This window comes from Acanthopagrus latus, chromosome 15, assembly GCF_904848185.1.
Source record: "Acanthopagrus latus isolate v.2019 chromosome 15, fAcaLat1.1, whole genome shotgun sequence".
Taxonomy (NCBI): domain Eukaryota; kingdom Metazoa; phylum Chordata; class Actinopteri; order Spariformes; family Sparidae; genus Acanthopagrus; species Acanthopagrus latus.
The window spans coordinates 5,763,251-5,791,144 of record NC_051053.1 but is presented as its reverse complement, the minus strand read 5'-3'; the positions used below and the strand labels follow the sequence as shown (position 1 = coordinate 5,791,144).

At 42.0% G+C, this 27,894-nt stretch overlaps 1 protein-coding gene across 2 annotated transcripts; it reads left to right on the top strand.

Annotated features, from left to right (window-relative positions):
* The first annotated feature begins 54 nt into the window (after nt 1-54).
* parga (poly (ADP-ribose) glycohydrolase a) lies at nt 55-26,770 on the top strand. 2 transcript variants are annotated; one of them, XM_037123924.1, is made up of 18 exons: nt 55-217; nt 956-1,018; nt 1,266-1,937; nt 2,079-2,211; nt 2,874-2,996; nt 3,092-3,172; nt 4,316-4,390; nt 9,367-9,459; nt 12,043-12,197; nt 15,660-15,739; nt 15,850-15,910; nt 16,179-16,254; nt 17,822-17,969; nt 22,488-22,566; nt 22,687-22,795; nt 23,355-23,460; nt 24,653-24,781; nt 25,476-26,770. In XM_037123924.1, the coding sequence occupies exons 2-18, from the start codon at nt 990-992 to the stop codon at nt 25,655-25,657; spliced, it is 2,331 nt and encodes a 776-aa protein (XP_036979819.1). In that variant the 5' UTR covers nt 55-217; nt 956-989; the 3' UTR covers nt 25,658-26,770. The 2 variants fall into 2 exon arrangements, with proteins under 2 accessions (XP_036979819.1, XP_036979820.1); XM_037123925.1 differs by having other exon boundaries at nt 953-1,018.
* Nucleotides 26,771-27,894: the final 1,124 nt, after the last annotated feature.

Sequence of the window (27,894 nt, the reverse complement as noted above, 5' to 3'; positions counted from 1 at the left end):
CTCTCATGATCCCGCCTCTTTTTCTAGGAAACTTGTTTTGATTCGTCCGTTTCTTCCTGCCGTCAAGGTGCAGCAGCTGCTTTCAACAATGAAATGAAAGTAAACCAATAACGTTTGGGGTGATATGTGATCAGGGGAGACATGGTTTTATATGAAATAAATAAATAATTATGTAATGCATCCAACTCAGAAGTCTTACACGAAGAGGGAAATGCTTGTAAGTAATATGTCTTCGTTTTAATTGAGACGGCACTGCTAGCCCGATTTGGTTGAATTACGTTGCTGCTATCTAGAAAAACGAGAGCTAGCGAATGAAAGCTAACGATTAGATGTAGCCAGTCCAAGCTAAGTTAGCTAAAGATGACTTGTTTTTTTCATCCTGCACTCTGTGTCCACATCAAGACAGTAAGCTACTAACTCCATCCCTCGGAAATAAACGATTGTCCTGCTAATGGGCGAGTAGCTTAACGTTAACGTTACGTATTTTATCGTGTCAAAAGTATAATGGTGGTTTGGGGTTGTTAGCTAGCTCATTATAGCTTTGTGGAGCCAGCCGAGAGCAGCTTTTCCTCAAGATGTGCTGACAGCCGAGGGTATGCTTGTTTGTACCGATTATCGGAAACCGTAACTGATAGGCGTAGGCAGGAGGCTGAATCGAAAGCTAAGACCAGAACTCATACCGGCGAGCTGCCCTGCATCGTGTCCTAAGAAAGTGGACCAAAGTCCAAAAACACCCCAGTAAGTTTTTTATTTATTTTTTATTTTTTTTTATTTATTCTTTACGGGCTGTCCCCAGCACAGGTTTGAGAATAGCTTCCGTCCACAAACAGACGTAAACGGTACTCTCTATCTGGCTGTATGAGAAGTCCAGTGACATGTGACAACAGGCAGTATGTATCTATCTAAGAGTTGTTGACTTGCAAATGTTTTTTTTGTTTGTTTTTTTCTCAAGCAGATCTCTTTGTTTCAACTGGTCTGACCTGTGAAAGATGGACGAGGTGATGGATTCTCAAGGAAGGTAAAGCAGTCAAATTTCGTTTACTCAAGCTTTTTGTTCAAAGCTGGACACATGCATATGCCTTGCATTGTTTGCTTGCTGTTTCTTAATCACATAATCTATACATAGTTACACTGTTAACAAAGATACAAAGGTGCAAAGTGCACCCTGTAAATGGGGAGGTTGCAACAGTTTGCTCATGCACTTTATAAAGTCCGCCAGCTAACAAGCTCTTTCCTCACTTTGCTCCTTCTCTGTCCGGCTTCAGTATGACTTCCGAGGTCAAGCCGCAGGATGTCGAGAATGATGTCCCAGAAGCAAACTTCACCGATGGGAAAGAAGAGGTCCTCTGTGGAGCCGAGAAGCATGACACTACAAAAGACTGTGCGCTTATGGATAACGCGCAAGACGAAGCAGCATCTCAGAAGTCGATGGACTGTGGGTTTGCGGGTGGGCTGGATGAATCCGCTCCCGCGGGCAGCCAGAGCAATACGGCTCAAACACACTGTTCCAATGGGCAGAAATCTAAGCGGTCCAGTTCACCTGGCCCCCACCCTGTTAAAACAACCTGTGTTGCTGCACACTCTCCAAATCCAAAATTCATCCTCCCTGTCAACAATAGTCCCGGGAAGGCTGTGAGTGCGGCCAGTGATGTAGAGATGCTGAGTCCGGACAGCCCCGTCTCTAAAACCGTGCTCGTCAACAACTCTGCAGGCGAGGATCATGATGGTAGCGGTTGCGCAGAGGACTCTGGCTTTGCAAAGGCTCAGGTAATGGAATCTCAGCAGTTTGTCAAAGACTCTGATTCTGGATGTTTTACCAAAGACAGAGTTCATCTGGTAACCACGGGAACCGAGGATGCTGAGATAGCAGAGTGCAGCGGCTCATCTGATATGAGCCAGGACTTAATCGGAAGCCAGTCAGATGCACGTCCTGAAAGGTATTTGTGAACATTCACCTCTCCATACCAGCTCTAGTGTTTTATGACCTTTCCTGTTTTGTGTCCTTGCTTCTCTACTCTTATAGAGTCCCTCAGATGTTATTGTGGTATACATACCTGTTCTGATTTTGTTCTGTGCAGCGAGTCATTCGCATTGCATAACATGGACAGACGGTGGCTGGGGACGCCCATCGATGAGCTGAACAGAATGCCCCAATGTGCCCCCCCTTTGTCTCACCTGAAAGTAGTGCCTAACCACACTGTCACAGTCAGGGTGAGTCAACAGCTGCTTGTTCTATGTGTGTACTTTGTTGTGAAGAATACTGCCGCCATAGAATTAATGTGCATGTGGACATAGCCCGGCCTTGTTTTTTGGGTCTACACTTGGACTTTCAAGAGAGAAAAAGTGGGAGAGAACTTGTAAATAAGGCTGTTCAGATATGGACAGTGGGAATGAGGAAAAGGGAGACAGTTCTGGGCAGAGTGGAGCCATCCTCCATGATCCCCTCAGGGCCGCTTGTCAGTAAAGCTCCTATCAGACTGCATCCTCCAATTTTAGTCCCCCAGGAACACTGTCAGTGCTGCATTCTGCCCATCACCCCATAAATCACAAGAATACAAGGTTTTTAATTACTGTTATAAGAAAATCACATCTCTGCATTAAAATCAGGACAGCTTTAGTTTATGTTTAGTCAACCAGTGACTTTTAATAAAAACAAGTGTCAAACCTTGTATGCCCATTATCTCCAAGTGGCTGATTTCTTAAATTCACAACATCTACCATATCATGTCCTCAGTTTCAGATGTCTTTAATAACAAATTCTTGCATCTTTTTGATGCAAGAGAAAGGAGCTATCTAAGTCCTTGCCCCTGTGCACACAACAGTAACCTGTAAAGACATTGCATTTTCCCTGTCGCTTGATTTCCCTGCTACAGACAGATCTCCTCAGAGAGGGAGAAGTTCCTGTCCCATACCCCACCAAGTTTAAAGATGCGTGGGATGATGTGTCCGTGAAGATGCCCTGCTCTGAGAAGAATCTGTTTCCTATGGAGACCGAGGTAGAGAAGTGCATCACAGCTTTGCTTTCGCTTGTTTTTTAGTTGCTGTGAAAACTATGCAGTAAAAGCAATCTGTCTTTTTGTGTGTCCTGTAGGATGGCGGTGGCGTCCAAAGTCGGTGGGAGCTGATCCACACTGCCTTGCAGGGAGGGTTCAAGAGTTCTCTGGATGTTAGGGTCAGTGAAATGATACCAGGCTGAACATACTGAGTCATTGTGAAGACAGATAAATCTTTAAACAGCTTTGTACATGTGAAATGACTTGCATCTGTAATTTTAAGAGTTTCATCAGATCCTTTCGAAAGGGGGCTAATTGTCTTTTCCCTCCTTTTGATGTTTGGAAAGAAAGCCAGAATATTGTGCATTTAATCTATCATCTCTTTAGGACGGGGAAAAAAAAGACTGTTGCTCGGCCTCAGTTCAAACCTCTGTTCTGGCACCTCCCATTCTCCATGATCACTTACCTGAACTCACCATTAACTTTATTGATAAGTGACCACGAAGAAATTGACATTTGCAGATGTATGTCTGAGCAGTCATACGTCATAATTTTGGCAAAATGCTTTGTATTCTCTAGTGTTGTTGCGATATTAGTACAATTTCTTGAAGACACTGTTTGCATAAAATATTTGATTTTTTTTTGTCAAAAGCAAAATAGAACAAGGCTTGTGTACTGTGTGTTAAGCACAACTGCATGTAAGTTGATTTACTTGACTATAGTCAGAAGAGTGGGAGGATGTGGGCACTGCAGCATTGCGTGTGTCGACTTGCTGTCGAATTAAAAGGGCAGCTTGTACAAGTATTAATACTGTGGAAAATTAATATCCAAATGGTTTCAGACATTGAGAATTGGTATATATCAATATTTCAGCACTTTTGACAACACTGGTATCTACATGAAAGTGGGAGACTCTTGTTTCGGAGACATCCACCCTGTAAACATTTTGGAGAACAAAGTATTTTTTGGTGGCAGGGCACCCTGGTATTGATTGAAGGTAAAAAGAGCGAGTACAGATGTCTTCTCAAATTTACCTTTCAAATGCGGATACTGTAATAGAATCTGGATGTTGGCTCATTTCACCAGCATGCCTTTGATACTGGAGAGGTTCTGCTCCTACGTTCCTCAAATTGCACTGTCGACACACAAAACACATTCCAGAAACAGCCACATGGTGGCAGAATTTGCAACAAATATTGCTTGTGACATCATGTAATGAAAAGTAGACTTGAAATCTGTCTTCCTCAATATTTCTATGCATACATTTGTATATGTTTGAAATAGTCCTCTATGAAGAAATGTCTCCAAATTCTCCTTTTCAGGATGCAGTATTGAGATACAACACAGCCCATGCAAAGAAATGGGACTTCACTGCCCTGAACCTTCTTTGCACAGAGGTAAGCTTTCCAAAACACAAGTGTTACCTGTTTAGCATGGGCTGATATTGAAATAATGCAGGAAGTTTAGAGCAGTTTGCTTCAAGTGTACCAACCATAGCACATAAACAAATATCACCTCATTTATAGAAACGCTTAAACACTTAAATGAAACATCCTTTAATTTTTTTTCTGGTTTTTCTTAATTGGCAGTATAACAGGCTTTCCTATTTATAATTATAGAGAATGGAAATATAAGTACCTCATTAGTGAAACGCAGCCAGTCGTGTGTATCAGCACCTGTAAACTTTGCCTCATGGATGCTGCCAGTGTTTGTTTAACTCAGCATGATTTATTATGTCTTTAAAATTTACCTTAATGAAGAATGAAGCTGATACTAAACCAGAGTTGTTATCGCCTGCTTTTCTCTGTTTGGCTGCGAGCCCATCAGAGTGACTCGCCCCCTCCCCGTACCTGGGAGTCTCACGGGAGCAAATAGGCATCATACAGTTAGGACAGATGAGCACAGAGCATGGCGGCAGCAGCTGCTGCAGGTGAACCGGGGGAATGTCTTTTTTCCTTTTTTTCCGTCTCCCTCCTCCTTCGCTTTTAACTCATCCTCTGTTCAGACAGTTACGGACTGTAATTACATACCTGTTGTTGGAGAAACTTCTTCCCATGTGGAATGAATCAATATTTACCTGTCTTTCACTGTTATGAGATTACTTATTAAAAACTGTCCTATAAATTAAATAAATAAGTATTTTTTGCAGAATCCCTTCCTTAAATGTTTTAGATGCCGTATTAATTGCAGTGCTTGTCTACTGGCAGTCTATTGACTTCTAAGTGAGGCTACTTATAGGGCATGTTACAGCCAAAAGTGGCCAAAAACATAGAAGAAGTTTGATAGCAAACCATTTCATCTAAAAGCCTAATTTGGTTCCTGTTACTTAGTAAAGAATGTAGTCTATCTACAGAGTCTCTATGCGGGAGTTCATGTCTTAGTTGGAGCCATTAGGGAACAAGATCAGTATTCTAATGGACCTTTTACAATTAAGTGGGAACATTTGATACCTGTATAGTCCAGTCAGATTGATATTAGAACCCGATGTTCGTCATCACTGATTACTCAGCTAAATTCAGCACTCCAAAGTGTTTTTTTCCCCCCATCTCTCTCTAAAATAATTTCTTAAAGTAAAGCAGAGAGCTCGGTAGATCAATAGCCGCCCAAGCCTTTTTATAGCTTAATCCAATTTAATTAAAAGGTCCCATTAAATCTGTAAGGATGCTGAGTAAAGCCAGCCAGAAACTCGCCCTTCCAGGAGTCTCTTGCGTCAGCAGCTCCATTCATTGTCCTCAACGCAGTGTTTCAGCCCGTTTTAAAAATCCTCCATTGGTAAAGCATTCTGCAAAGGAGAGGGCTGCTGGCAGGAGAAGGACAATTCAAGGTTTGGACATTAAAAGTGAACGGAACTCAAAATTACAGTAAATGCAATAGTGAGTGAAAGCGATACATACGACGCCGGTTGTGTCTGCTTGCTGTCAGTTACATTTCTATCTGTTGATGGATGCAGGATGAAGCATTCAGAGCGTCATGTGGCAACACATGGAGCAGGAATGATTAACAGCCGCCATTCCACAGCAGACATGCACCATCTCCAGAAATTTATCTTTCACACATGGACTAATGCGATGAAGAATCACACAGAATTGTTTAGCCATTCTTCTTTGACAAACCAATTGATCAGAAATCAGCAGAATTATTTTTACTGCTTCTCTGCTCATATATATATATTTTTTTTAATTTTGCTCCCGTTTATGCTGTATTTTGAATCCTGACTGTTGTACTCCTCGGCCAATACCACCTAATTAAATCTGTAGCAACATTCGTGCAGCACTGGGGTAAGTGATTGACACTCGGCTTAACGTGTGATAGCCTTGGGGGGAGGGGGAAACAGTTATCCAAATTAGGGCTTGTCTGTAAATTGTCTTAGAGTTTCTCCCCTGCCAAATGAAACTGTCACTGTGTCACTTTTCGGATGAATGTCTAAGGGCTGAGCAGGAAACCAGTCCAGGAGTGAGTACAGCTGATGTTCCAATAGTACATGAACACTCAGCAGCATGGAAACAACCAATGGTAGGAGGAATAAAGTGGAAAAGTACGAATACACAAATGCAAAGAAAATACTCCACTACAAATCTTGCAGTCAAACACTTGCTTGAGAAAATATATTTAGGTATTATCAGCTAAATGTATTCAGGTATTCATCATGCAGTAAAGTGTACCCTGTCAATGTTTGCTATTACATATTATGTTGTTACATTAATGTTATTGCTGCATTAATGTATATGCTGCATTTCACTGTTTTAATTAAGTTTGAGCTCATTTTAACTTCTTTATACACTGTTGGGTAATTGAATCTACAGTAACGCATCGTATACTATCAGTCCATCACAAGTTTGCAGTGTCGTGTGATAACCACGTCTCTCAAACATTTCCATGGGCTCAGAAGAACAGCTCGTTTTCAGCATTGTGACGATGTATCTTCCCGCTAATCCAAGAGGGTTTTTGAAGGCTTTGTTTTAGTTTAAGGAGTAGGTGAATTTTCTCAACCCACAAAGGAACTCTTCTTCCCCTCAGAAATACATGGTTTTCGTCGATTGGGAATCAAAGAATGTCATCCATCCAAGCCTGGATGCTCAATTATGGCAAAAATCATAATCACCATTATTTTGGTCAGTACTGACATTGACAACATCGGCTCAGGAAACATCATACATGTATTGAACTTTTAAAAAGAAACTTCAAAAACAGTCGATTTTCTTAAATTCTAAATACAATTCAAGTGAAAACAATGGGAAAAAGTCTTATAATAAGCATAATGATACTATATAATAGAACAAAAAAAGTTTTAATATTCAATGTGTATTATAATGTTGCTTTTATTTGGCATTTAAAATGAGAGCAAGGATTACTAAAGTACAACACTTTCCTTTTTGGCTGCTTCATCACAGCACTGATAGGTGCGCAGGTGGCAGCTGGCTTTACCAGATGTTCACAAATGACCGCTCACTTGACCTCAATGATCTGAACTATTGTTGCATAATAATCATTTTATAATGGGAAGCTGAAATGGTGAATGACAATAGAATTTGAATAATCACGTAATCCCGTTATAAAGTAGTGTAATTGAATTAAAAAGTACAATACTTTGCTTCTGAAATGTAGTGGAGTAGAAATATAAAGTTGCATGACATACTCAAGAAAAGTATAAGTACCTCCAATCTGAAATTGAGTATTAAGCAGTGCTTAATACATCCCCTTAGTGGCAACAAGACACATTCTCCCTCTCATGCGTGTTCTTTGTAATTTGTTTTGTTTCTGTCTCTCTCTCACAGTTATTATAAAAATGACTGAAATGTCAGAGTTTGACACCAAATGCATCGAAAAACTTCCTAAGAGGACCTGTAAATAAAAATGTGAAATAAAGACTTGAGCTGCCAGGGAAATGAAGATAACTTGTAAAGACCAGAATGGATGGTAGATCAGAGTGTGATCCATCATTAGCCTATGCTGCAGTAAACCTGGACTGTCCTGCTGGAGCTCAGGTCGTCGGATGTATTGATGTGAGAGGTATAGTTTGTGTGTGTGTGTGTGTGTGTGCAGCCTTGTGGCTGGCTGCTGTAGCTGCGGTGGGGCCGGATATCATCTTCCCACCCTCGTCCTGCCGCATCACCAACTACCATCTATTAGTCCCGCAGGAGCGCTTTATGATGCCTGCCAGCTCATTACTTCTGACAGCATTTAGTCAGACCTGTTCTGCGGCCTTATAAATGCCCCCCCCGGCCAAATCGCCAACCAAAGACTTCCCGTTGAAAATCAAGCCACCCTGCCACTCTCCCCACAATTGGTCATTTGCATTTGCTCCGGAAGGTCCATTTAATCAGCGTGAGCTCCCTTGCTCACCTTGATAGAATAAGGCAAGTGATTGATGACACTGACGTTCGAAGCCAATACGCTCATAAGTGATTGCGTTGTAAATCTAGGCCTATGATGGAATAACTGGGTGTTTATTTTAGAGGGAATTGCAGATGGATGCTGAGGTAAGCTGCAGGCTGAAGTATGGATGCCTCGGCCGTGGCAGGCTTGCGCACAGATTGATGGTAGTTTCTTCCGAAACTGTGTAGTGAGTAGCTCCGCAGCATTTCTGTTTCTTCTTTCACTGCTGAAGTCTTGGGATTATGGATATCTGAGGAGTGAGAGTTCACCGTAAAACAACAATAAACCCGAACCTAAACATTTCCTTCACTGACACTGAGTTTCCTTTTAAGATATGAGAGAACTGAGACTGGTACTGGAGATATTGGTTACTGGCATTGGGTTATGACCTCAGCCATACTGTCAGAATGTTATTGTATCATTTGAACTGTTCATCAAGTTGTTGGCTGCTCCTCGTATGTTTTGGTGTGATTCTGCCTGGGTCTTAACAAGCAAACACTAAACCCTGAAAGTAATTGCTGCAGTTATTAAAAAAAGGGAAATGCACATTGAGCTCTCAGGTTTCATTGGTTTCATATGATTCATTTCATGATTGTAGAAATAGAGCTAATGTGGTGATGCTTCTTCGTTGCTAATATGTTTTTAGGTGTTGGAGAAAAAGGTCCGTTTGTTTGTCTCACTTTGTATATCTGTATGTTCACAAGAGAAAGAAGGACTTGCCAATATAACAGTGAGATTTAAAATGTCAAAAGCAAACAAATATTGTGCGTCTTTTGTTGAGTTAGGACTTCAGTGTTTGATTTAACTTACTTAATATTTTGAAGAGAAAATTCGGTGGTGTTAGAACCCAGTATGTCACTTCAGATCTTATCAGTCACTCTGACTGCTGGCTCTGAGTAACTGCCTGCCTAACTAGGCAGTCAGCTCCACAGAGAGATCCCATTTAACAATACTTCTGCTTCAGTGTCTCTTCTTTTCCACTCTCTCCTCTCTCCAGTATCTCGAGCTCTGCGAGGCAAAAACCCTGTTTGAGGTCGTACTACCAGCCATGGTTAGCCTTGCACTCAGTGCTCCTCGCCTCTGCACGTTGGTAAGTGCGCTTTACTGCTACTGTGAATATGTACGCAGTGTGTGTTTAGGAGTTGTGTGGTGAGTTTGAAAGGTGAGCTGTTGCAGTACACTGGGTTTTCTGGTTTAGAATATCCAAGACCATCATTGCAACTGACCAATCATAGATATATTTCAAATTGAAATTGAAATCAACTGAAATTAAGTCACAATCTCGAGCTTTGAATTAAAAAATGGAATCGTTGATGCTGCCACCCCCCCTCCCTATGTCACATCCGGTCCGCTTGCCAAGCGGGAAAAAAAACACACACGTGATGAAGTGCTGCAAGTCAACCTCCTCTGACTTAGCTACCACTAGTCAAATGATAGCATGGCAACTGCTGGAGACCCATCGACAGAACTTGAACTTCACTAAACTCGCCAGTGTGGAAGTATTTTGGATTTCCAGTGAGTAAAAAAAAAAAAAAAAACACAGTTTGCAAGCTCTGCTATGTGTGTGTACCATACTAGCAGCACGACTCACATGGCAGGGCATCTCCGCAGGCACCACAAAAACATGGATTTATCTGTTAAACCAACACCCGTCACACAAACTGCTCTTCCGTCTTCATCTGGAATTAATCTTACACGTAACTCAACTCAACTCCTGCAAATAAAATTACAATGCGCTTTAGGAGTATTCATGGCCGCAGACATACAACCTTCTTTGGTGGTGGAAAACTCTCTACGAAACCACACTACGAAATCCCAAGTAGAACGCATCTCACAGCATCGGTGATAGCCTCCATGTACAATAATGTAAAGGAGAAGTTATTAAAGTTCTGAGCAGTGCACATTTAGTGGCCTTAGCTACAGATTGCTGGACTTCCAGAGCAACACAGAGCTCCATGACTGTCACAGCACATTACATTAATGATGACTGGGAAATTAAGAATCCAGTCCTTCAAACTCGTGAGCAGGTTATTTTGTCTAAGTTTCCAATTGACTGAAGATATAAGTTATTGTTACGTTATGTTGTTAATAAATGTTTTAATGACAGTTTATCAATGTAGTGTGGTACATTGTGAACAAAGGTCAGACATTATATTGCATAAAAGTCTAGTCTAAAAATGGCATAGCAACCTGTGCTTTAAAAAAAACAAATGTAAAAATCGAGAATCGAATCAAACCGTGACCTCGAAAATGTTATCAAATCGAGGATTTGGAGAATGTTGACAGCCCTACTATATACATTAAGATACTTATGTATTTATAAAATAAAATACTGAGGTAAATAAAACAAAATGCTAAGGTATCGTGGAGTTAAGTTAAGTGGAACATAAGCTGCAAGAGAATATGGTGCAGTTTTATTAACATTGATAATAATTTAAAGCGCCAAAATTATTTGTGTGTTTTGGAGCGAGCGTTGTCAAGTCTTATTACAAAAATGCATTACATTACAAAAAGCGACGACGTCTGCATCTGTAGCCAGCTGCTGTGGCTTAATGAGTTAATAACAGGACATTCACCACCTATACCTTTTAATACAGTGATATTGGATGGTGTGTTATGGTATATAGGAGGAAGGATGTAAGTGTGTGCAGTCAGCAGGAGGGAGAGGCAAAGGGTTAGATGGTGGATGTTATACAAGATCAGCTCATGAGTTACAACTGCTACATCATGAATGCCGCTTTTTGGTCCATATCAAGAAGTGGTTCATTAGAAAAGCGGGCTGAGAGAGGGAGAGGTCTGTCTCATGTCCAGTCATCCATCTCATATGTTATGCTTATGAAATTTATACTTGGGTCTTTTCCCCTGGATTTCCACTCCAGCCAGTCCTCCTCTGAGCAATACGTTTGGAGAAACAGAGTTTGATATATCGCCCCCGTTATCTCAGAGGCCCTCGCTTTAATTCGCGGTAAATGGGGCTGATCCCTGTCACAGATCTTTTTAAATGTCATCCCCATCTGTCTTCATGTTCAGCCGCTGTCATCAATTAAAGCAATGTAAGAATTCTAAGTTTGGTATTTTTGTAATTCGGTTGTCAATTTCACCGTAATTTAATAAAGCTAATTCAGTTCCCACTCTGGGCAGGATAGGAAAATCCCTCCAGTTTGTTACTGGAAACAGAAACCAGGAGCAGCGTGTCACGAATGCTCAGGTTTAAGTAAAGCAGGGAATTTCTGCTCCAGATTTCACCTCACAATTCGTAGCAGTCGGATAATGAAACGTTCTGACTCTCCGCTTTGTTTTTGCAGTATTAAGTGTCAAGGCTGATGTTTATGCGCGTGTGTTATTAGAGTCGTTATTGATCTGCTAACAGGGCAGCCTTGGGAGGCTCTTCAGCCCTAATCAGTGAAGATAGATGGGCCCTGTGTGTCTGACTGAACGAACCTGGGGGAGAGCAAGAAAACCAGGACCTTAATTACTACCACCCATTTACCTAATGGAAGCCTCCTCATCTCTTCTGCTTGCTAGATTGCTAAGCTAATTATCTACCCCCACTCACCATCAGACCTACAGCACTGCACCCATGTAACCATGTGTGTCTCTCTCTTATCTCTGCCTTTTCTCTGTTCTCTTTTTTGATTCCGATTTCACTAACTTTTTTCCCTCCTTCGTGTAGCCAATTCCCCTACTGAAGTCAAGGATGAACCACTCCCTGACTATGTCTCAGGAGCAAATAGCCTGTCTTCTGGCCAACGCCTTCTTCTGCACATTCCCCCGACGCAACTCCCGCAAGTCGGAGTACTGCAATTATCCTGAGATCAACTTCTACAGGTAAACGCTCGCGCTCCCATGCAGGAAAACCAGAGAGACACAAAAACAATGAGACAATGATCAACGAACAATAAATAGCTCACTGGGGTAATTGAGTGGGCTGAAGTTGTTGATGTTTTATTTGCAAAAAATGCCCCTCGAGCCTTCCTGAAGACTCTCTTTTGATACCATTACTTAAAGCAGTGCACTGAGTATATCTTAGACTCTGATATTGATCCTAAGTCAGCCTCAATTGGTCTGAAGAAGTGTACTGTGCTGTTAGACGGGAGCACGATTGGACTTATCGGCGACATTATACTTTGTTTTTGTTCCGAAATGTCTTTGGAACATCCCAATGTTTTATTGGCATTATAATAATAACAGAGTCATGTTATCTCAGAGTGTTTTCAGTAGTGTCGTGATTTCCATGAGGGGGCACTACAGCCTTGGAAACTCCTAATACATAACTTCTATGTTTTTACTCAGCTATCACTAATCAGGTGCCAGTAAGTTAAGGCAGAGTAATATTTAAGTTGTGTCACCTTACAGACCTGAGGGCAGGACTGTGGGCAGAGAAACTGCTCGAGCTCCCTGTTTCTGTGATGTGTGTGTGTGTGGGAGGGAGGTCCAGAGTAGGAGTGTTAAATTGGTGTTGTCTGTTTCTACCTACTCAGAACCAGTGGCCTGTTAAGAAAGCCTTGGGGTGGCTAATTGAAACAAATTGTCTTGATGGACTGTTTTAAAGTGCACATCTGTCCATTTGTCTCATCCTCACGATCTGGAGGTGTCACCATATTTGGAACGGGGGGAAGGGATGCATGAATGCAATCAGTCTATACACGCTGGCTGTCGGACCCTCTGCTGTACTATCGTAACATGCAGACAAGAAAAGAGGATCTTTATAGGTTCTTAGAAAATGTTAAATCCAATTTTCTCAGTGTTATGCTGTAGAAGTATAGTAAATAGTATTGAATAGGTTCACTTTTTTGTCTTTTATTTTCTTTTTGTCAAAATGAGCAAAGCTCTTCTGTGTTAAGGTCTGCAATTCTGATGTGACAAATCTTTAAACCTAACAATAAATCTGATACCTGTTTTTCCCCCATTATACTTACATTACCTGTTGGTAAAGATAGATAAACCTAACTCACACCAACAACCATATTCCTACATAAAACCTATTTCTGCACAGGACCACATTTATTCTACTTTCCTTTGTATTTACCTTTAATACTTGAGTGAGAAAAAAAGATGATTTTTCCACCCTAAAATGATTGAAAGATGTTTAAACTTTAGATTCCTGTAGACATTTTGGCATATTAGGTTGTTTGGTGCATAGGCAGGTTGTCTGGAACCTGTCTTTTTTAATAAGGTCCAGCTTATTCTCCTTTGGAGAAAAAACTTGCCCACTGTTTGTGTCCTTTTTTGTAATCTTTGCTCAAGACATTTGATATCATGACTTTAAGCAGATGTCTAACTGAACCTGGTGAAATTGTTTTGGACACTGACATGTTCGTATGTTTTCCGTGACAGATGACTGCCGTTAGAAAGTTGAGATGCATGTGTGAGGTGGGCTGGGTTACAGGGTCATGAGATTTTGTAACCAGCTCTATTGCTGTATTTATAGATTGCAGGCACCTGAGTGCACACCGGACATAGTCCAGATATGACCTCAACTCAATTTCCGAGTAGTTCTCCTCATTAAGGATGGGTGTATGAACCTCTGGTGTTGTGCCTGACATTCTCGAGATGTTAGTTTTTGGTAATACCTTATTGTGATATCGCTCACACTCTTTGTGGAGCATAAAGGGTCGGTTCAGTACCATATAATTTTGATATTCCCTGCAATCTGCATGGGCCCTAGCTGCTATTCAGAGTCTAATTAGCCATCTGCTCTCCCTGGGGGGTCGAGCAGTATTATTTGATGAATCTCAGGGGATGGCCATTGTATCCAAACCACAGTCTCACAATCAGTCATCATTCCAGTTGCATGATATCTGCGTCCACATCAAATGATAGTGGCAGGCAAAGTAAAGAGGCCTCCCTAATAATGTAAGCATTGATTCCAGTTGCAGTGGCTGACTGTTTTGAGACTCATGCCTGCACTTGGTCGCAGGCACTCAGGCCTGCCTTCACTATCAGCATTTCTGCCGGCAGCCAAATCCAGGAAAGAGCAAGAGGGGGAGAAAAAAAAAAAAAAAAAAAACCCTTGGTGTCTCTGAGAAGATGAGACAAGACAACCAGCGCAGTCTAAAATGGGCCCTGGATCGTTACTGGCCCTCCCTTTCCCCCTGTAATTGAGGGAGTGTCCGTCACTTTGCTTATCGTCTACAGTAGCGCTCTGTCTTGGACAAGCAGAGCAGCTAGCAATCTGCTGATTGCTGTTTTGGCAGAACTGTCAAGGTTTGTCCTCCGTTAAGTGATGGATAGATTCGAGGGGGCGGAGAGAAGGCAGACTTGTCTCTTCAGCTTTTGTTTTCCTCCGTTTGAGAGGAAATGACATAGGAAACCCGTTTAACAGTTTAGTTAACAATGAAAGCTCGTTATTGAGAAATAAAGCCGCTGTTTTTGTTTATAAACTCGGTGACCACGAGATGGCCAACCTCGTTTCCCGGGAAGCAGTGTAATTGGAATGGCAAAATTGTCAGAATCCTTCTACTGCGGCAATTTATACAGCGTAGTAAGTAAGGTGACAATGTAAAAGAACCAAATGATATATATCAGTGCAATATATTAAGTGGCTAAATTCTTCATAATTAGTAGGCCCTCTGTCTTCAGCAAGATATAGCATGGCTATACTGGAAATCTCACCCCTCATCCACTTCTACAGTCTCAAATTCAGGATATCCTCCAGGGTACATTGTGCCAAATTGACACTGACTAAGGGGATTGGGTGGGGGGGTTCACATGAGCATGAGTAAGGGACTGTGTAAGGAATGAGAACAGTGGGGGAAAATGCTCACTACATGCAGGAACTACCTTATATATTCTGTTCCTCAGTGAAGGCCTTTTAATTTGATTTGCGCCCTCTGTTTTTATTTCTTTTCTGGTCTGGGCAGAAAGCAGCAGGAGGGAAAGTCTGATTAGTCATCAGCTTAGGTCGCTTTTAATGAAAGAAGAGTACCAGTATGGGGTGATTTAAGCTCTCTCTCTCTTTCTCTCTCTCTCTCTCTCTCTCTCTCTCTCTCTCTCTCTCTCTCTCTCTCTCTCTCTCCCTCCTCACTCCATCCACCCTAGTTTTTATGGCAACTCTGAGGAACTGAAACACGGCCTCGGGCGGTGCCATTGTATGAAGGATGGAGGTGGATGGGAGCGACATCATGCCAGTTTAAAAGCTTGACCTCACTCATGACATGTCGTCGCATGGTTGTGCAGCGAGCTATAGATAATGACTGAGAGTGAAACATCGCGTGTCTCTCATCTGATAAAAAATCACAATAAAATAAACACAATATAACTCAAATCCTCATGTGTTTTCCGTTTCAGGTTATTTGAAGGCTCTTCATCGAGAAAAATTGAGAAGTTGAAAACTCTGCTGTGCTACTTCAGGAGAGTTTCAAAGACCAGTAAGCATAAATATCCCGAATGATGTTGCTACAGCTGTTTCTCTGTAATGCTTCTCATGTTTTTCAGTTATTGAAAAAATGTTTTGATTCTTTTTTTTTTTTTTTAAAAGGTCCCAAGGGTCTTGTTACATTCACAAGACAAGTATTGAACAGTCCTCCGAACTGGGAAAGGTATTACTGTCTATTCAACTATTGCTCTAAAATAATGACTAGAGAGGTTTCTGATTTGTGTTAATTAATTCATTTCATTTAAACATTTGGATCAGTTTACACAGTAAATTATTTCCTTCCCACATTCAAACAAGAGGTATTTCTTTCAAGGGCATAGATTTTCATTAGTTTACACAAAAGTTGCAGCTTAAACCCTTTAAAAGAGAAATTAGTATATTTCAGTAATTACCCCTTACGCTAATAAAGCTTGTCTAATTTTTTTGTGTAGCTCCCAGACTCAGCTGAGACGCCTACATATCACATGTGAGGGGACCATTGAGGACAATGGATACGGGATGCTGCAGGTAGGAATTCCTTTACAGTTTTGCATCTAATGCCAGCGCCCGTCAATCATTGAACAATGACTCCTGGCATCACGCACATAGATTTGTTGTCAGATTTGATGTAGCATACGTGTTTTGTCCTGGTTGCTGCAGTCGATCCAAAAAACATGACTTCCTTTTATCTTTCAAAAGTCAGAGACTCTGCTGGTTGTCTTGAGTATTTGTCGAGCACCTGCAGAAAATCTAAATCTGGTGTATGTTTTTCAGCATATCTGTGAAGGTTATTGACTCTGTGTCTGCACTGATTCACCCCATCTCCTTAACCCGCCCGGTGTTCCAGGATGGCTGTTGCATTTTTTTTTTACCCTGGCTTGACAGCTGACGTATACACTTGAGTAGTTCAGAGAAGCAAAGGGTGGAGGAGAGGACCCTGGGGTGGGGGATGAGGGAGAAAGAGGCGCATGGATGAAAGGATGACGAGGGTGAGCCATCAAGCCCAGTGGGCCAGGAGTCCTGCAAGAGGATTGATGGCTACCTCAGTGGGCTGGGCACTGGTTGAGCTTCGACAGGGCACAGTGGGCTGTCATTCTGTCAGGAGGTGAGATTGGAGGGTGGAGGCGGGGGGTGAGGTTAAGGGGTGAACCAGTGGAGGGGAGGCAGAGGAGTTGAGCGACTGTTTAGACAACATGCACACATGCACATACAAACACACTCACTGTCACACAGATTGACGTAGCTGTGGGCCAGTGAGCAGAACCTTCATCCCTGACAGGCTGTTTCAATAACAGCATTGTTATTGAATGGGCTGTCCTCTTTTATATGCGACAAAAACAAGAAGTGGGCCTGTGTGGCGTGAAGCTCCAGTATCAAAAATGTCCTACAAGTCATAGAAAGCAGCTATAATTCTATGGCGACCTCGTCAATACCAGTATATCAGTGTATATATTGATATAGCATACTCTGAAGTGACACTGAGAAATTACAGCAAAGAACAAGTTTACAGCCAGGCGGGCGACTGATCATCAGCGATCAGTTCCCGCCTCTGGTTGGTCCTCTCCATTGTTAGACTTGAGAATGACATCCCTTATTTAAAAATGAAGACCTTCACACTTTCAGGCAGGTTTTGTGTCACTGCTCTGCTCACCGTAGATTGTAGATTTTACTGCTATTTGCACTATATCTTTGGCTTTCTAATGCATTGTTTTGCTACAGTTTCCTGATTTGATTATTTACAAGCAGGAAGCAGTGCAGTGCTCCTCAGACATTCATCTGTGTTAAATGACCACAGTGGGTGACAGATAATAAGGAGACACTAATAGATTAATTTGTTCAAATCATGGGAGTGACAGTAGCTAAATCTCACAGTTCTTCTCAACTGCACAGAATGGACAGGGCGAAGGGCGATATGGTAACATCGCTGAATCCATCCATTGTTTTTTATGGTGAATGTATGGTCTAGCTAATCCCTTTGTAGCCATTTTAACAATTCAGGGATGTTCGAGAGTGATGATGAAAGCTGTTGAGAGTAGCTAAACTCCTTGTGCCATTTTGGTTTACTTCTCTGTTTATTTTATTTTCATTCCATTAGGTGGACTTTGCAAACAGGTTCGTAGGTGGGGGAGTAACGGGACACGGACTGGTCCAGGAGGAGATCAGGTTCATGATCAACCCTGAGCTCATTGTCTCGCGTCTCTTCACTGAAGCTTTGGAGTACAACGAGTGCCTCATCATCACAGGTACGTAGTCGCAGACACACACACACACACACTTTCATTTGACCAAAGCTGTTAATTTCTTTCTTGCAGTTTCCCCGTCTTTGCTTCACCTGTTAGTTGAAAAATGGATTCAAATAGAAATGTATTATCCGCAATGGAAAAATTGTGGCTTGAGACTTTTGTCATGTCATTCGGTGTCATTTTGACATGTATTACAGTAACTATATATATACACATGCACGCGCACACACACACACACACACACACACACACACACACACACACACCAAGGTACATCAAGAATTAAAAATGATTGAACAGTGCAGTCAAGTAATATCGAATAAAATACCTTTTTTTCAGATCCTTGGTTGGTCTAAATTTGTTGAGTTTTGGTTGTCACAGAGATCGGCCAGGGGAAGTGAGGGGGAAGGGTGTGCTCCAATTATGCAGCTACCACAGTCCTCAGCCTCCGCTTGAGAGCTTAAATGATCCCGCCCTTGTGAATCAAGCAGCACTCTCAGTGAATGGGGTCTTCTGAAGTTGTTTCTGGTCACTAATTTCTGATTTCATGTGAGGAATCTCAAATTAAGAGTCTCGAGCTATATCATTGCTTTTCAGTAACGATATAGTTTGTGTGACTGTAGGACACACTAGGGCTGTGTGTATATGAAACAGATGAGATGTAGACAGTGTTGTGGTCCCATTTAATAGTGAGTTTAAAATTGAGATAGAGCATTAGCAGTGTTTAATGCGGCATTTGAAGGCTGTTTTTGCATGTTTCAACCCTCACCTTATGTTAATGAGCCATTGGCAGTGAACACGAGCAAGAATGAAATTACTGTACCAGTGGCAGAAATGTTTTTCCTCGGCAGAGTCTCACTCTTAGACACTGGACAGTGACCCGGGGGCAGATCCAGAACACACTGGAGGGATTACATATCCTACTTTACCTGAGAGTGCAACAGGATGCCCCAGGAGGCGCTGGAGGATCTGGCTTGGGCTGACAAACGTCTGTACTATCTTGCCTGTAACAATACAACTGCATTTGGAACTCATATAAGCACAAGATAATAGATGGATGGATGATTAATTACAATTCTTGACAATTAATTTCTGTTCTTGGCTGTGAAGTTCCCTTAAAACTCTTTATCAGACAGAAAAAAAGTAATGGCAATGTTAGTGGTAATGACTCTTAAGGCATCTTTGTGCAGTCTCTCACCCATGAACATTTACACACACACACACACACACACACACACACACACACACACAAACACACTGATGTCCTTATACAGACACTAGATATTAGGACAGGTTATTTATAGGATTCCACCCAGTTAAGACACTGTGACATGGTGCTTATTAGGCTACAGTTTGCAGGGAATGGAGCCATTGTGGAGCAGAACTGACAGTGTGCAGTTGCTGCAGTGATGTATTTCATTGCTGTTGTTGTCTGCCAATTAGCATTCTGTCAATCAATAGTAACAGAAAACCAATGTGATGTGGTCATATAAGACCAGAGAGTTGGGGAATATGTGAACAAGGTTTAAGCCCTTTACTCATTCTACATGTACCTATTAGAAGCAGGAAGTACCGGTAAATACTAATGCAATCAGCAATAACCATGTGGTGTTTCAGACTATTCTTTGTTATATTGTTGGCTTTCCTGTTTCTCCTGTACAAACCACACACATCTCAGTGTCTTTTACCTTTATAGTATTGCAGAGACTAATACTGTGATGTTTTCGTCTCCTGAGTTATTTTTTCTCGTTCATTGAGCCCTGCGTGTTTATTGGACTCCATTCATTCCCCCCCCCGTTCCTCCCTCCAGTCCAAAGGTAAATCCATTGCATTGATTCACTCGGGACAGCCCAGTTATCCTTCATTTCTCTCCAGCAGAATTGCTCTATTTTTCACCCTCCAACTCACTCTGCTTCGGTCAACCTGTCAAAGTGTTTTGCCCTCTCGCTCGCCTCCCTCCTCCTCTTTTGGCCATCCTACTTTTTCCCCGTGCAGGGCAGCTGTACCTCGCCCACCACTGGTCAAAGTAAGGGCAAGCACAGATTAAAATCAATGATGGATGTGAAATGCTGGCCCATGTGTAATTACTGCCAGCGTATGTGAAATAAAAACACTAATGTAGCAAACTCTGCCTGATCGAAGTCACTCACATACATGCACACAGTGTCATTATATTGCATATGGTTTAATGTCATTGCCCCTCATTTTCTTTTGAGATGGCCTTGACTGATGAATTAGTCGACTGATTTATGTCCACATCTTATTTGTTTTATTGCCACTTTATCTTGTAAGCTTGGCAAAACAAATATTTAACATCAACTTGTCCTGATTGGCGCCAGTATTTATTGGGGCATTAAAATGAGCCTTCAGATTCGCCTTTGATGATACGAGAGGCTGCATCATTATCCGGTTTGATAAATCCATCCGTTTGACATGAGGGCATGTATTATAACTTAGCTGTGCGTACAGAAACTTAAATATAAATGGCGTTTCCAAATGTCTGCAGTTGATTGATTCTGTTGGTGAAGTTCTTTGAGCGTGTGCCCAACAAGAGACACGTGGACCGACAAAATGTGAAGAGAGATTGCATGGTCCAACGGGCGCCCTCGACACCCTCTATTTGTTATGCAGTACATGGACTGCCGCTTACAGGCTGGTTATTATAACAACAGAGCAGAGGAAAGGAAGCCCCCCCGACAACTCTGGTAATACCAGCAAACCAACAAACACTACCAGTTCTGTTCAAACAGTGATAAAATTGGGAGTGGTGGGGAAAAAGACATTTCTTAGGTGCAGCCGAATTCTCTATTGAAAAATAAACACCTCGATGTTCAGAAATTTGAAAACCCAGTTTTCAACAGCTGTAACAAGTATGAAAAATCGCATCGCATCGTAACCCTCTGATTCCCACCACTTGTTGAAATTGAATTCTGTCTCGTGCAGTGCCTTCCTACCGAGCAAACCAAGCATCGTCTGTCTTGTACGGCGCCATGTTGTCTTCCTTGAAACTCCCATCTCTTCCAAGTCACCTTCAGTGGTTCGTCGCCGCCCCCCTGCCCTGTCTCCCATCACTCTGCCTCCCTCCCTCTGTCCCTCCTCCTCCTCTCCACTTAACTTTATTACATTTGGACAGAAAGGAATTTATAGCCCAACTAAGGTCATTGCTCCACTAATGGAATGGGCCAGTTACGCCATAGACTCATTAAAACCTTGCCGAATATTCCTCGCACGCAAGCAGAGCTTTTTCTCTTTAAGTCTAGATTCTCGGTCTGCTGTCTCTTCGTTGTTCTCTATATTTCTCTGTCTTTAGACATTTCCTAACATGGCTCTTCTCGTACATTTGGAACTTAGGCGTCACATCAGTTTTTGTCCATAGGCGTTTTCGGATCGGAAGTTAGAGGGCCAGGATGTAATCTAGTGATGGAAGCCTGTATTCCAGGAGGCTGTCATGGGCGGTTTCCTGGATAAATAGGATCAAGGTGAAGGAGGAGGAGGTGGAGGAGGACAGCTCTGTTGATGGAGACGGTGATATGGGCAGCCTGTTGTTTGACGTTAGGAGTCGCTAGCGCCATACAAAGTACTTCATTTGACCGACTGGACTTGCGATGGCGCAATGTGGCTGCAAAGGACTGTTCTTGGTGCTCCCTTTGCCAAGGTTTCTACGCAGTATAGAAACATAATTCTCATTTGCCCCGTTGTACTGTCACTGTCGGGTTATGTCCTGGCTGCAGTTCAGGCCATTAGCATGAGTCATACTTGGGCACAAAAAAAACCATCAGTCACGCTTGGACTATAAATTTGTTTTTGCGGCTGCAGTGTTGGTAGTTGGTGCACACTTGAAATCAAGTGAATCACGAGTAAAAGCCGTTGATTTATTACTGCAAGAGAGAAAGACACTTTTTACAATATTTTAGATATTCTGTGCTCATTGTGAGCTCATCTACACAACCCTCTCATGCTGCAAGTAAATACAGGGGAACCTCAAAGGCTGTGTTAATCACATGTTCATTGAAGTAACTTCCTGGTACCTAATGCATAATGTATGGAGGCTTTAATGGGCATCATTTTCAGAGTTGAGCGCAGCTGTGTTTGTAATGACGAATGATGAAATTTTTCTCAGCCCCGCGCGCATAACGGCACACATAATGGAAAGGCTCATGTCTTGGTAGAGGTGTGTTACTTTGTCATCTGTTTAATGATATGGCGATGTTTCCCGTTTCATGCAAGCATTTTAATTTCTTTAATGTGGCCAAGGTTAGTTTCTTCTGTTCTGACCATTTCTTCCCATTACGGCTGAAAGCTTTTCATTTCAAACCCCAAAGCGGATTACTTATTAAATCAATGGCCTTTATTTATGACAATCCAATACAAGCTGATGCTGTGTACTCACACGGGGAGCACAGAAAGCACTAAATTTGATTTAAGAAATAAGGCGCTGAAACAGATTTAGGCGCCCTGTGTGCTCCGAATACTGAGTGATGCCATTCTTTTTTCTTGACTTTATTTCTTGTTCTTTAGGCACCGAACAGTACAGTAAATACAGTGGCTATGCTGAGAGTTACAAGTGGAAGGAGAGCCACAACGATGAGACGCCCAGGTAACATTTCCCCACTTGGGGACAAAACAAATTTTGATATTTTTAAACCAGAAATATTTTATCCAGTTGTCGGAAAGATGTGGGAACATTCTTCTGTAATTGTTTCTCTTTCATTTCCAGGGATGACTGGCAGAGAAGATGTACAGAGATTGTGGCGATTGACGCTCTTAAATTCAGACACTTCTTAGAGCAGTTTCTCCCTGAGAAGATAGTCAGAGAACTCAACAAGGTGAGAGAGAGAGAGATGTCCCAGTCTGCAAACATCGTTGTGAAGGCACAAAACACAGCTCTGAAACACAGTCTCCAATCTTAGTACTTTCAAAAATCTGTTGCTATCAGTAAGGGATGAGGGATCATTTTATGCAATATGATGTTTGTGCCTAAAAGCTCATGGTGGTGACTATACACACTGTACTACCAACTGCAACTTCCTGGAGAAGGATAGTTGATAAATGAGTCTTATCCCCATATTGTAAAATACTGACGCCCACAGTGTCGTGTTTATACAATCTGAGAAGGAGAGTCAATTAACTGTCTCACATTTTCAGAATCAGAATCAGAATTTCCTTTATTTGTCCCGCAAATGGGGAAATTTCTTCATCACAGCAGCCAGAGGACAGGGTATTGTAATAAACAGTAATGATATTAAAGAATAAACAGTGCAATAAAAATGTGTAAAGTGGAGCTGTCATTTACTACAGGTCTTTCTGTTGAAGAATTAAGCAAAACATTAAGCAAATGTGTTCACTTTTTGCGTTTCTTAAAATCCCTCCCTTCGTGTATCCCAGGCATACTGTGGATTCTTCCGAAGCAACACCAACAGCAAGCACCTCTCTGCAGTAGCCACAGGCAACTGGGGTTGTGGAGCTTTTGGCGGGGACACGCGGCTCAAAGGTAACACTGGGAGAAATACGAACAGGAATCTAACTAAGGGGAAGGACGAGACTGTGTATGGCAACAAGAATGAAAAAAAAACGTGCATTTTACATTTTAACTCTGCGCTCTCGGACAGGATTCTTCTGCATTGCTTGTCCACTGAAGCTGCTTTTGATCCGGTCTCTCCTAAAAACCCCTCTGGTCAATTAGCAGCTCTCCCAGGGTGTCGCTCACCGTTTTCCTTCCCTCCCTTTATTGATCAGCTGACGCACATTTATGTTTTCCATTAAAAGGGCAATTGATTACAGGGAAGGGACATAATAAATCCAGGCTGACGCAGGTCTCTATGGGCTTACACTGCATCACTCTTTATAAGTAGGAGCCCTTTACTGTCCGCTCAAGTACACCGTGCTGCAAATTTAGATCTGTTGTGTTTCTGGTCAGTGTCTGACACATGACCAATAACTTTAATTTTCTTCATACTTATCATATTACTGTAAAATGAAAGGATTTGTGAGGCTGTGCTAAAACCCACATCTCCACATAGATGTCCTGCATTATAAAATCAGATTAGACTTGAGTAACATGGGTGTTTTTGCACGGTTTCATTTAGAAGTGAAGCTGTTAATTTCCTCTGCAGCGTGCTACGAATAGATCCACTGGACCTGACAAAGTCCCCCGAGGATGATATTAGCTTCCGGGGACCCCCGCCCATTAGCCCTGGAATTAGCATAGCTGGTATTTTTAGAAGGCAGTAGCTGTATTTTACATTATAGCGCCGGAGCTGACTTGAGATGCGGTAGTTACATAAGACTGAGCTGTTATGTTGTTGTAACAATTACAGAGCTTTTGCAAATGATGGCTTTTCTGTGTTTATTAATCTGGAATCAATACCCACGCTGTTAAATATTTAACAGTCTTTAGACCTTATTTGCAAGGGCCAAAAGATTGAGTGCTGTTGGTGAGGCTAAGCTACCCGTGGTGGATTATTTACTCTTCCGATACAAATTGCCCCTGTCACTTGTGTTCTTTTCTGCCCGAAGCCATACCTTATCAGGCTTATTGACCAATTACTTAGTTTCCACGGCTTATTTTCAGTGGTCAATTACACATTTATGATTTCTTTCAGACAATGAAGTATACTGATGATTCTAATATGGTGTAACATTGTTGCCTGAATTCCCTTTCAGCATTCTTCTCTCTTTTTCAGCGCTGATCCAGCTGATGGCTGCAGCAGAGGCTGGGAGAGACATGGCGTACTTCACATTTGGAGACGCTCAGCTCATGAGAGATGTTCATAAAATACACGCTTTCCTCACCGGGAGAAAAGTCACCGTCGGTAAGACTCAAAATAATCCAAGTACTTTTTGTTAGGCTGTCTGTCACACTGTAGTCCCGCAGTTTTATCTTGTCTACGTTGAGCGTTTACAGTAAATTACATAATGAGCAGGAGCAGTAATGGCCAGCCACTGGCGGGATTGTGAGGCTCGCGAGGCTCGTAGCGCACATGGAGGTCGTCCTTGTTGCCGTCATTTACAGGGACAGTGAGCATAAATAACAGAATGCAGTCCCTCGCTATGTTAAGTTATTCCACCTTATGGGCCATCTCCGCTCCTCAGCCCATCCGCTCAGCCTTAGCTGCAGAGTGGATTACTGCCGCAGCTGACCCCAGCCTCTCCCCTCCCCCATCTTTTCATTTTTCCTGCGCTGACATTTATTGAAGCCTTTCAGAGAAATTCCCCCCCCCAGCTATCCATTTCCTAAAGTGGAGCTACAGAGAAAAAGCTCCCGGCTTGTGTGCGTGTGTACGTGCGTGTGATTTATAAATGAGGCGAGGCACGCTTTCATTTCTCATAGTTTTTTCAGCTAGTGTTTCTGTCTCTTTTCCCTGTTCTTTGACTCTCAACCTGTTTGTCTTTTTTATCTATTCCTCTCCAATCCCGTTTCATCTCCATCCATATTTCTTCCTCCTCTTGATCCCTGCACCTGCCTCTCCCTCTCCCTCTCCTCACCACCCTCATTTACCCTCCCAGGGCGGCTGTACAGCCTATTGAACCAGTACTCCAATATGGTGTGTAAGAATTGCCGAACGACTCGACCGGACGTAAGTCTCTACAGCTTCATCTATGAGAAAGTCTCTTCCCAAGCGGCCGCCGACGCCCTCAAGTCTGCCAAGGATTCTGGGATGTCCCCCGTAACATCGGACTCTCATTAACTGTGGGAGAGCTGCAAATCAACTACCCTCAGTCGCTACGTGTCAAAGACACTCCAGGTTCAGAAACCTCAGTGTGCTCTCAGCACTAGTGCTTACAATCACTTTTTCCTCCCTCACACACGCAAACACACACACACACACACACACACACACACACACACACACTCCCTTTAAGTTTGTGATCCCAACACACAAACTACCAAAACACAGTTTTGCCTTTCTCATTGGTGGTATTATAGAAGCCTTGTAGTATGTCACCAAATGTGGTGAAATGTGGAGACTTATAGCAATAGTAAATCCGGGTTGCTGTTAGGCCTTTCTTTAGTCTAAATGTGGTGTGGAATTCTTTAGTTTTTACACACTTATTACAAATATGGCCAAATATTCATCATATGCATGGTTGTGGACACTTTTTGTTCTTGATAATGCAGGACATGATAATCCTCCCTACTTATCGTGTCTTATATTGTGTTTGATACTTATTTTTGGCTGAGTTGTCTTCTCTATTTACCATACCCAATGCTGTGGTGAGGTTCCTGAATGCAGAGGGATGATGAGATGCCATACTGTAGTCTATGCATGGGTAACATTTATTTATCAGATATTCTACAAATATATGCTGCTCTTTTATATCCTCTAGGATGTCGATGCTTAACACATATTGTCCTTATTTTACTATCCACACTATCAATAAAATAGTCACAGGTGTGAGAGTCATCTCAGATGGAACAGATACAAAGAATTTATGGTTGTTTTAATTTCAAAACATTAATTCTATCATAGTAAATTAATAATTTTCAAGTATATTCAGTGTTAAGCACATAATTGCTACTGTATATACAAGTAAAGGGGGAGCGGATGAAGAAAGAATTGCACGCAAAATATTTTTGTTAATGTTTTTAATCAACATTTACTTTGGGGATGCGGTTACGTTTTTTTTGTTTGTTTGTTTTCTTCTCTATTTTCTGATTGACTGTGTGGGTTCTATTTAATAATCGGGTCATGGATTGGTTGATGACTGTAAATGTATTGCATAGTACTGTACTTTAGGTTTTTCTGTTGTACTCTTTTTATTATAATTTCTTAATTAAAGTATATCCTGTCAAACTGGCATTTCTCTGCTCAAATCAGTATGGTTTACTGATCTGTACAACTCAGGCAAAACCATTGAAGGACCGGCTATTCAAAAGGTTGCATCACATATTTTAAGATTTGAAAATAGCGTCAGGAAACCATTCTTCAGTAATCTCTACGTAATTCCTTACATCGGGGTAATTTATTGGTCCATAGCTCATCTTTGAAATAACAGATTGTATTTCATGCTCTGGGCTGCATCAGAGGGAATTAATCCCGTCTTTATACCCAAGTTTGTATCTGTGCCTTGGCACCGCAGATTTGTCTCTTAATTTCATGAAATCATACATTATTTAATCATTTGAAATGTGATTGATTTCTGCGATAGCACGTGGACCAAGGGCTTTCAGACAAATTTGATTCGGCCTCCAAACATGCTTTATTAGATGAATTAGGACTCCTAAATAACCTCGTGACGTGGACTTCCATAAATGGTGTGTAGGCTTGGCTGTGGTAAGTGGATTACACATTATCTGCCTCTCTCCTGCTCTTTGCACCGAGCTCGGCATTGACCCGATGAGCCGCGGACCGAAGGCAGTTTGGTCTGGCAGACCTGAACGTTGAAGGCTGCGGTTTAGCGAGGGTCACCTGGGCACGAACTTTATCTGCGGCTACTGGTGGTTTTCAAAGATTTATTTGGACGCTGAACGTTGACGGAACGCGACAGGCAAACCTGCAAAAGAATCACCAAAGGTCAACATGCAAGATGACACATTTTGCCTGTAACCCACATTTGAATAATTTGTCAGCAGCACTGAGCGGTTAGAGGATTGTCACTTATTTAATTTCCACGCATGCACAAGAAATGTTTCAAATGCCGAACAGCTGCTCCACTTTTGTCCTGCCTGGTGATGTAATTATTCTAAACAGGATGTAATTTAAGCCCGCAGTGTTACCCAGCGGCACGGGTCTTTCCATCGATGAACGCTATTAATAAAACGCCAGAAAGCAACTGGTCTTCGCTCCATCTTTGTCAGGCGGCAAAGTCACTACAACAAAATGGCATTTCAGTTCATAATTGCCTGACCCGTCGTTCTCCAGGTCAGCCGGAGAGCAGCGGCAAACACAAACACAAATAATGAAGAAGGGGGAAATCTCTTAGA

What these genes read in the sequence shown, in the direction of transcription:
- parga (XM_037123924.1), top strand. Translation starts at nt 990, where the DNA reads ATGGACGAGGTGATGGATTCTCAAGGAAG. An exon ending in TGTTTCCTATGGAGACCGAG is followed by an intron (nt 2,997 to 3,091) that starts GTAGAGAAGTGC and finishes TGTGTCCTGTAG; the next exon opens with GATGGCGGTGGCGTCCAAAG. An exon ending in CACAACGATGAGACGCCCAG is followed by an intron (nt 22,567 to 22,686) that starts GTAACATTTCCC and finishes TTTCATTTCCAG; the next exon opens with GGATGACTGGCAGAGAAGAT.